Source organism: Scatophagus argus, chromosome 20 (genome assembly GCF_020382885.2).
Source record: "Scatophagus argus isolate fScaArg1 chromosome 20, fScaArg1.pri, whole genome shotgun sequence".
NCBI classification, from domain to species: Eukaryota; Metazoa; Chordata; class Actinopteri; family Scatophagidae; genus Scatophagus; species Scatophagus argus.
The window spans coordinates 13017449-13028183 of NC_058512.1; the positions used below are offsets into that span (position 1 = coordinate 13017449).

Below are 10735 nucleotides of genomic sequence, written 5' to 3' on the forward strand. Positions count from 1 at the left end.
TTTGAGCAGTGTATAATAAATACTCTGCTTCTGTAACTTCCCTCAGTCTCTCTGTCCTGCAGGAATAAAAGTGTGGTTATCAGCTTTCTGAAAGAGAATCCTGGTAAAGATCCTTAAGAAACTTTTTTCTTAAAGTGACACCAGTGTTTGATGTATTTTTTTTTTTTTTTTTTGTATATTTGTATATTAGACAGAGTGTACTTTGTCTATACCATACTTGGATTTATTTACCTTTTTGAGTTTAAAGATAACCTTTCGGACAAGTAGAGTTTTGTTTTTTGTTTTTTTAATTTATGTCACATAGAGTAAAATAAAAGTCAGTTAAATGAAAGCACTTAACACAGTAGAAATCTGAAAAATTAACAGTAAATTTTACTCCATTATATTTTTCAGAGTAATATTTTATTCACTTTGAGTCAAATTTATCCTTATAAATTTACTATATACAACTTATGCTTTACATTTCATACCAATACGTCACTACATTTCATAGAGAAATATTGTATTTTATATTTTTATTTTAAGATAAAATCTAATAGTGTCGGCGTTTGGGTTGTTTGCTGCCTCTGTTGTCGTCATCATCCTCCTCCTCCTCTCTTCTCCTCTTGCTGGTTCCTCCAGACAGTTGGCTAGAACAATGTGCTCGCACTGGTTCTTCATCGTCAGTGTCACTGTCAGTGTCGCTGTCAGTGTCGCTGTCAGTGTCACTGTCAGTGTCACTGTCTGAGACGGCATCATTCCAGAACCTGAATCGTTTCCTGCTCATCTTATCTCCTTCATCTTCCTCTCTTGACCTCCTCCTTGATCCTCCAGGCACTGAGCTGGTGGAAGGTGCTTCTTCCTCAGCATCACTGTCGACGTCACTGTCAGAGATGGCACCAGGCAGTTCATTCCTCCTGGATCCTCCAGGCAGGGGATCTTCTGCTTCCACAGGACGGTTGACCTCCAAGTGAACTCGAGGCTCAGCAGGAGCATCAACCTGTTGACCATCTTCATCTTCTTCATCTTCTTCATCTTCCTCATCTTCTTCCTCATAGTCATCATAATTATTGTAAAAATTGTGGACAATATCGTTGCCCGCCAGTTCATCTCTAATTTGTCTCAGGTAAGCAATGGCTTCCATCACAAGTCCATTGACGAGGACGTACCGCAGCCAGTGAATCGTTCGAGCGTCAAATCGCCCATACTGTTCAATGACCTGCAGAATTTCCTGCTGTGGGTTATGTACCGGTCCAGCTACAAGATCATTTAGACAAATAATTGATTATTACTACTTATATGACAGGAAAAGTAACCACACACTTCTACAATAATCACTTACTAATAAATCAGTGTTACTTAGTTTGAAATGTGGATGCTTTTCATAACCTTACACACAGTGTCTTATATCCTCAGCAGCTCCAGCAACAAGCACTTATTTGATGAGCAGTGATCAGAAGCTACTGACTGATCTTAAAATTCAGCACGAAATCATTATTTGACTATTTTCTATACATGACAACAGTGTCTGCCCAATATCTTTTTATATTAAACATCAGACACGTTTGTGTGAAATGAGGAGTGAAGTTCCTACCATGGTTAGGGCCAACGTGGGGTCCATCTCCTAAGTCTGGCGTAACTGAAAACAAAACAAAAAAAGACTATTTTAAATCCACATGATCACATTGTTTTTGTTCATTATTTACATTTTATGTTTTCAGTACATCACAACATGTCTGTCCTACACCTTGTAACATTAACACATAAGAGCCCAGACACATTTTTCTTTATAGGAAAATGATGGAGGATATAAAACATATCAAATGGATTACATGTAACATATTTCTGATGTTTTCTTGGAAAAAGTACCCTGTAGTGTCCAAGATCGTAGTTCTACATATATTTTACTTTGGACTTTTATAGTAACTTTTTTCCTCATTTAAAGGTTTTTGACACCAGTGTCACTGTGGGATCTTTTGGGTTAAACATCAGGCATGTTGGTATGAAATGAGGAGTGAGGTACCTACCGAGGTTAGGAGCATTGTGGTTAGTACCGTTGTGGGGTCCATCTCCTCTGTCCATTGTAACTGAAAAGATACAACAGCTAAAATATTATTTTAAATTCACATGACCACACTGTCTGTGCTCAGCTTTTACATTTCATGTTTTCAGCCCATCACAATATTGTCTGCCCCACAACTAAAAAACAAAATGGCGCATTAAGGTATGTATAAAAATAATTATAGGTTAGCAGGTTAGTTTATGTATTTGTGTTGACAATTTAAATTTAATTATCTGTTCCACGAATTGACTGCCACACATTTACATGACTGCATTTCTAACTGAAATAGGAACACACTCCTTTTGTGAGTCCAGTTATCCAGGACAAACACTATGCTCTGTCAACCCACAAACACAGAAATATGACTTGAACTAAACTAATGCCAGCATTGTGAGTGTATTAACAAAATCATCCAATAAAATGTCACTTCAAAATTAGTAGAGGATTTGCTGTGTGGCTTTGTGAAAAGACAAAACAGAAATGTTAATTTAACAGTTAACTAATGAACTAAATTCACGCAATCATTTATTTTCATTCTCAATACTATTCATGCCATGTTCAGGCTTGTAGACTTACCTGAATTCAAGGAAGCTTGTTTAGTTGCAGAAGAAGGAATATTTCTGAAGGATCGTGTCGTCAAAACGTCGTATGAGTGGTTTGGTCAGAAACGTTGTGTGATGCCGTCGAATCTGGTGGAGATCGTAGTGCAAACTGCTGTGTTGATATCAAAGGAACACCTAATGACACTACAGCGGAATGTTTTCGCTGTGAAACATCAGAGACCTCAAAGCACAGGAGTTCCAGAAATTTTAAGAGTTCCATTCAATGAGTCATCAAAAACAAGCATATTGGGCATTCCCCCACCGGACAGGCAGGTGGAGTGATAATATTGTCCCCACCCCATCAAACTCAAACACATTTGAGTACTACACAATACTGTTGTGTACAATTTGTGACTTCTAAAGTCAGTTCTTCTAGTCTCGTGTTAAATTGTCGACCTAGCGGACTTGAAATTGATAGTGTGCAACACCTGTGTCGTACTCTGAACAACCTTAACTTTTAGGCAGGCAGGTTTTAGCTCCATTTGGGTCGGTGTTTTGTACTGTGAACAGAGCACTGAGGCAGTGGTTGGTAACACAATCACTCTTTCAAGCCACTGCAGCTGCACAGGTGAAGCTGATTCTAACACTCTTCCAAATAAAGGTTTATTTTTATTATCTTTTCATTTAGTATTATGTTTCATTGTCTACCCTTTCAGTGTTATAGGCTATTGTGATCTGCTATCTTAGGAAACTGTTTCTCGAGCAACCGAAAACTGTGTCTCCATGTTTTTTAAAGTCAGAATGTGAGTATCTTTCCTCTTACAAGTAGGGCTATCCATCCATCTAGATTGTTTTGATGTGAGTTGCAGAATTTGCATCTATTCATGGGTAAAAACCTTGTGCTCGTGACAGTACAGGATATAGACAGTAACGATATCTTCCTTAGCTGAGCTATAATGTTGGCTAGCTTGGTTTGCTAACAAAAGAAGATAGTTCATACATATAACTGCTCACACAAGGTCTGTGGATTATCTTAATGTAAGAATTGAATACACAGACACTTACATGCACAACTTTGTGAAAGTACAATTAGAGCTCTCTTAACCAATGCCTTTTATTCAGCATAACGAAAGAAAAGGGAGAAAATGAGAGTAAACCTAGCAGATAATGACAGCAGATAATACAAAGAAGCGGAGAAGTCTGAAAAAGAAGATAATAAGGAGAGAAAGGTGAATTATGTTATTGTGAATTTCTTCAGAGAGTGAAAGAGAGAGGTAAACAAAGAAACAGAAGTGGAGGTTTTCTCATCTGGATGTGTGTCAAGCCAGGAGGTTTTGGCTGTGGCCTCTCATTCAATGCAAATGGTTTTTCCACCATACTGCCTGTTACTGCAGCTACATTATATTTGCCGAGGCTGGGGCGCCCTGATAACGCTCCACTTCCCCTCTGCTCGTCGGTTCTTTTTTCTTTTTATTCTATGATACACATGCTGCTCTGACAGTTCTTTTTGTTCTTTTACTCTTTCGTCATCTGTCTAACACACGTTTCTGTCATTGTGTGTCAAACTTCTTCTTCCCTCACCTGCCCACATGGACTCTCCCATTATCCAGCTGCCATTATAGGAATGGGTGGAGATCCACTGCTTTTCAAAGAAGATTATATGAAGCTTCCTCAAAACATCACACAGGTTCAGATTTTTTGAGAGATGGTTTTTGCCAAAGCACATTGAGTACCTATTATCATTAATTGGCCCAAATAAAGGTTAAACCATTAACCCTGACGGTGCAATGTACTAACTGGACCATCATGACTCATCACGTGAGTTTTTGCAGCATTTAACCTAAAAAAATTTCGTACAATCAAACCAAACAGACAAACATTTAGTTGTTCTCATTTTTTATTTATTATATGCTGTTATGTTACATATCTCGTCTTGTATTGTTGCAAGATTCTGCTTTGGATGACTTCTTTATGAGTTGAGTGATACATAAAATCATCACAGAAAATGCATGATGTATTGTTTGTTATGTTATGCATTTATGTATGTTTGGCCATGTCACAATTATTCAATCCCTATATAACTGTTGTTTTTAAAGTTTTCTGACAGTTTTTATTGCCTGAATTGGAGTTGAAATATAATTAAGCATTTGGGAACTCTGTAATGATCCTTCATTTGCTTCAGCTGTGATGCATATATAAACCCCACCCATGAAGGTATTCAAGGTGAGTTGTAATCATGTGAAAGACAAAGGAGCTTCCACAAAAGCTCAGAGAGGAGATTGTTTCATCACATCTGAAGGGCATTGGGCATAAGAAGATTTCTAAAAATGTAACATTCCAAGAGACACCATTTGGGGCGTCATAAGGAAGTTTAAAACTTATGGAACAGCTGCAAACCTGCCTGGCCGTGGAAGAAAGGCCAAAATTTCATCAAGAGCCCTTAGCAACTTAGTCAGGAAAACAAAGAAAAAACCCTGTGTGACTGCAAGACACATACAGGATGATGTGATCAAGGCTGGTACAAGTGCTTCAGTGGCAACTATAAGTCATGCACTGAATAAACAAGGACTTCATGGCTGGACTCCAACAGGCACTCCACTCTTGACCACAAGGAACATCAAAAGTTGACTAGAATATGCCAGGAGGACTTTAGATAAGACTACAGGGTTATGGGAGACAGTTCTGTGGACTGAAACCATACTGGAACTGTCTGGACATATGGACCAATAGCATGTCCGGCGTGCAAAAGGCCCTGCTTATGACCGGAAGAATACCATCCCCATGGTCAAGCGTGGAGTTGGGTCACTGATGATGTGGGGCTGTTTTTCTGCAGCCATTTTAAAGAAAAATGTGATGCCCTCCATTAACAAATTAAACCTTAGTGATCATTGAACTTTCCTGCAATGATCCCAAGCACACCTCCAAATCAACCAAAGCTTGGTTGAGAAAAAAGATCCGGGAACATCCTGGATTGTCATTCTCAGTCACCAGATTTATATCCGATTGAAAATCTTTGGTGGGATTTAAAGAAGGCCGTGGCAGCATGGAAGCCATCAAACATCACTGAGCTAGAGGCTTTTGCACATGAAGAATGGGCAAAGATTCTGATTGAGAGGTGTAAGAAGCTTGTCAGCACTTAATAAAAAAATGTTTGTTAGAAGTTCTAAAAGCAAAAGGCAGTTGAATAATACTACACATGCACGTGTTACGTTTTTCATTTGAAATTCAAAGTTAAACCAACTTCTGTTGTCAAAATAACTAAAATATGTATCAATAAATATTTTTTGTTGTATATTAATGAAATTTTTTGTCATTTATTTATTTTTCATCCACAACACTATAATGTCTTTTAACTTGAGGGGGTTGAATATTTCTGATTGCAGCTGTATGTGTGTGAAGTGTGCTTACTCATTTAACATGATTTGATGACTAGAATGGTTGAAAGGGGACATTTTAAAAGGACAGAAGTGAAAATAACGAATTTCACAAATGCAACCATAAATGCAAAGTGGTGATAATTTATACCTGACAAAACTTCTTTTCTGCATTTTCTAATGGGGAGTCTTGTTACTGAATTAGGAAGTCTGAAAGCTTCTGCCCTCCTGGACTGTAACAGCAAGGGCAAATGTCCCTGTACTATTGATTAAACTACACAACAGTGAAACACTGAGTCTCCTTGGGAATACACACACTTTAAATGCTTGTGCACACACACAGATATTTACAGACTCTCCTATAGCATTAGAACTATACCAGCTTTTTCAGGTTCTGTGTCCCTGATATAATGAAGCAATGCTGGTAAGAGTGTTGTCTAAAAAGAGGTAGAGAGACAGGGACAGATAGAGAGACAGACGTTTTGTGTGGTCCTAAAGTTCCCACAACACTTGCTGAAAATATCTCTGGAAGTGTTTGAAAAGATAGCTGCGCATAAAGGTTGCTAGAGGGTCAAAATATCAGATAAATGACCATGAGGTAGGGTTTAATGGCGGAGTGATGTACATATAAGTATTAATAAGTGGCATTAAATTCAAGAATGAATGTGTGTCTGTGTTTGTATGAATGGTAGCTTAGAATGATGAGTTCATTTACTTGTTGATATCATTCAATACAGTTTTTCTCATTTATTACAAATGTCGAAGCAAGTCTCCTCCATCTTGACCCAGTAAGAAAGCTGCAGCCAGGTGGGACCAAGCACACACACTTCTTTGGTTCTGGTTGACGCTATGACTTTGCAGGTCAAAGTTAACCAATGTTAGACTCCTTACAAGGCGAAGATTATTGCCACCAGAAGTGACGGTTTTGAGGGTGTGACCTTGTCCTTACCCTTTCCGCCTCACTTTACTGGAACCCGCCACCTGCTCAGGGTAACCGACCACAAAGCTTAAATTTAAGATTCCTCCTCTTTTACAAATGTGGACTCAAGAATAATTTAACTGTGAAAAATAGAGAAGTGATGCAGAATTATATGCTTTTACAACTTTTTCCTTTTATCTTTTAAATGTTGGGCAGTATTTGGAAGTTTGTCACAAATTGGGTTTCCAAATGTTAATATGAGTTCTGTGAAATGTTTAAGCTGTGAAATGGCTCACTGGACTTTGAGTGCATTTAAACCTGACGGGATTAACTCTGAAATCTCTCTCTGCGATACTGACAGTAATTGATACTTGTGCCTGTCTTCATGCCAGGACAGTGTGTGGTCAGGATGATCTTTATGAAAGGATTTTTTGTCATAATTACCATCAAATCATATGTGATTTTGCCAACCATACACACAATTTACACATTATGTGTAAAAATAGTCTTTTTGGGGCTGAAAGTTAAGTTAATCAACTGAGCCACTCTCAAATGGCAATGAGCTCAGCTCAGCTGCCCAATAGTTTCTCATTGCTGGTTAGCTCTGACTGCCATGTGATGCTGTATGGTCCCTGTGTCCCCACACCCCCTGCAGGGGTTGTTTACCCTCCACCCACCCCACACTCCTGTGGTGCATTTTTTTAAGGGGAGCTGTACATTTGAGTCATAATTCCCTGTGACTTCAGCACTATGACTGACCACATTCACACTGTCACACTGTTTTCACACTGTGTTGTATAGTCACTTCAATAATAACACACAACTATAATAATTTCTTGAACTTCGTGTACCCAACTCAAGACTAGCCTGAGTGCTAATTGCTACTGCTTAATAATCAGTGACCACACAGAGAGTATTTTTATTTGCAGCGACTGTTATGTGGTGAACACTGTGCTTGAAATATTGTAAAATGAATATTTGTTGCTTGTTGCCTGTAAATCAGTCACTACATGATCATAGTTTGGTGCTGTTTATTTATTGGACCTGCAGTGAATGTACATTTCAACCATCAAAGAAATACTGCACTAAAGACAGATAGCAGTCATGTATTTTACGATGCTTACTTCCCATTTATCAGACTTGGATAAGACTTGATTTGCCATGGGCTTCGAGAATGACTTTGGGTTCATTTATGGCGGTCATAACTTGGTGTCTATCGAGTGGTGTGCTTTTGTTGGGGAGTGTCAGGTAGTTTACTGTAGCTCCTCAAGTTGATGATGTGTTTTATTTGAGCATCCATAAACTGCATTAAAACTAGCCATGAAAAGAGGACAGAAAAAAGTTACAGCACTTGAACAGGGCAATGATAAGATCAAAGAAAAGGTGGGGAGTGAGGTAGAAAAGAGGAAAAAGGTATATGGGGAAGGGCACTCAAGGCAACATTATACAAGACTGGGTATTATTTGGAACTCGGTGCCTACAGTTTCAAAGTGCATTTCACTTTCACACAACTGTTATCACTGACTTGGTTCAATCTAGATCATATTTTATGGAGGCACAGAGTTTCTTTTTCCATGAATAACATGTGAACAAAAACAAATCTAGATGGTGTTCTGAGGTCACAGATGACATGAATTTTTTCAGGGATAAAATCCGTTACAGGTGATTTTTTTTTCTCTTTATAGAGGAAGTAACATTATTTCTTTCAACCAGTTCACTCAATTGTAGGTCTGGAGTAACAAAAGTCAACCAATTCAGACAGTTCATGTGATTCACTGTTGTGAAATCAGAGCCAGCAACTATATGTTCTGAATTTCAAAGCACATGGACTCATTTGATTCCATGCCCCTGCTAAGCCAATTTACCGTTACTGATCCACTTCAAATTTTATTCAGATGAACAACTGATGCATGAATCAACCAATCTGCGAACTGCCTGAAAACATGGGAGCCTAATCTTTCTCCACCATTCAGAGTTTCATCCAGAAAGTTTATAGTTTTGGCTAATCACATTTATAGGTTCATTAACTGCATCAGTCTGAAACTGCTGGAAGGCTCCTGATAAACAGGTTACATCAACTTAGAGAACACAGTGACAAACAGATGTGTTATGGACTAACATCATGCTGGTGGAATTCAGTCACACAACCAGATGTTTTGATGCGACACTCTTTCACCAAGCTCACATGTCTCTAATTAAACACATATTCATATTCTCCATTTCGCAGGGACAAAGTTCCACCTGGTGAAACTTCTCCTCAATGGGATTCTCCCTCACTGCCAAGTGGGTGATTGGATGTCAACTATATAAATGAAACACATTGCACCAAGCTGTAAGAAGGGAATGGAAGAATTGCAACTGTCCCTTCCCACCAAGCTAGCCATCTGTTCCAAGTGTTTCCTCTTGGCACAGCGAGACACGTCCCCTCCCCCGGCAAGATGCTAACCTGTTTAATCAACTTACAAGCTCCTGTATGGTCCCACAATGCCCTACTGTGACTCCGATGTGTAAAGAACGATGCCTTCTGCTGTTTCTGTGCAACATGCCATTACTTTGTCCACATCTGCAGACTGGTGCTGCTGCTCTCTATGTAGTGCCCACATGCTCTCTAATCTCAGCCCTTTAACACCGTGAAAATGTTTCAAACACCCAAGTCAGGCAGCGCAGCACGCTGAACCACAACCGTGCAAGACAATCTGCACTTTGCACCATGCAATACTGCTTGGCTGCACTGTGAAGACACCTACTGTACTCTCAGTGGATCTACCCCTTTTCATTACAACTGCACTTCAAACATTGCTGTACCTGTTGTCTCTTGTTGTCATTTGAATGCAACAGTACCTGAAAAACAACTGCCCTGTTGTAAAGCACTTTTCAATATGTCCTAAAATATATAATTTCAAGAATAATAATAACATCTAGCCACCGTGGTCGCTGTATTTTTTATTGACCATGGTATTTGTTCACACAATGCACTAGATGCACTATGACGCATCTATGATCATTCACGACTTTAAAGGACTACACCAATAGAGTTACATGTTTTAGCCGCAGACATTGATTATTGTATACCATTAACTTCAACACCAGTTTTCAGAGCATATGAAGGCTTGCTGAACTTAAGGAGACTTTGGATGCACTCTGATTCACCTTATCATTACTATTTTTTTACTTTTCCAAAAAGAAAATTTATTTTTGGCCTCGAGCCATTCTGACAACCTTTCATGGTTATTTGTCAAGGATTTTAGTCTCAGCAGCTTGAAGGTCAGTGTATACACCACCTATCTTGGTGCAAAATTAAATGTAGCAGACGAACTAGAAAATCCAGACTCAAATATTTAATTTGAATTTAGGTCTTTTTTGCAATTACAAGACTGCAAATTATCTCAAAGTGTTGCAACCTTCTTGAATACATCATCAGAATAATTTTCAAAGCAACAATTACTGGACCAAAGGACAAGAAGCTTCTGACAAAAAATATTCTGCAGCTAACTGTGATGATTATCTGCCAACACATGTCAAGTCTATAAAATTTTCCTTCAGAAAACTGTCAAAAGAAATGCAAATTATGATTTGCAAGTTCACCCAAAAAAGCAAATTCTTCTGTGTTGTCAAGCAAATAGGAACACTGACCCCTGCATTCACCGGTGACACAGTGACCCCTGTATTCTCCCAGCTCCGTATAACATAGATTACATGTTTCCTCATGTTTGTTCCCATTTGAATTTCTAAGCTTTTGAGCAGCAGCTATTAACCTATGTGTCACAAATCTAATCTACATAAATTCCAGACAGCGGTTTTGAAGCCAGCATGATAAAATGCTTTCCATGAACAATACACCAGAATGATAACAATGAAT

General features: G+C 38.6%; 1 protein-coding gene across 2 annotated transcripts; it reads right to left on the bottom strand.

Annotated features, from left to right (window-relative positions):
- Window positions 1–294: 294 nt before the first annotated feature.
- On the bottom strand, window positions 295–2853 carry LOC124051145 (serine-aspartate repeat-containing protein E-like). Of its 2 annotated transcripts, XM_046374158.1 has the most exons (3): window positions 2618–2853; window positions 1574–2066; window positions 295–1236 (listed from the first exon to the last, which is right to left on the bottom strand). In XM_046374158.1, the coding sequence occupies exon 3, from the start codon at window positions 1121–1123 to the stop codon at window positions 533–535; it is 591 nt and encodes a 196-aa protein (XP_046230114.1). In that variant the 5' UTR covers window positions 1124–1236; window positions 1574–2066; window positions 2618–2853; the 3' UTR covers window positions 295–532. The 2 variants fall into 2 exon arrangements, with proteins under 2 accessions (XP_046230114.1, XP_046230115.1); XM_046374159.1 differs by having other exon boundaries at window positions 1574–2853.
- Between the last annotated feature and the right edge of the window lie 7882 nt (window positions 2854–10735).

Coding starts and splice junctions, on each gene's coding strand:
- LOC124051145 (XM_046374158.1), bottom strand. CDS start 1,123: ATGGAAGCCATTGCTTACCTGAGACAAATTAGAGATGAACTGGCGGGC.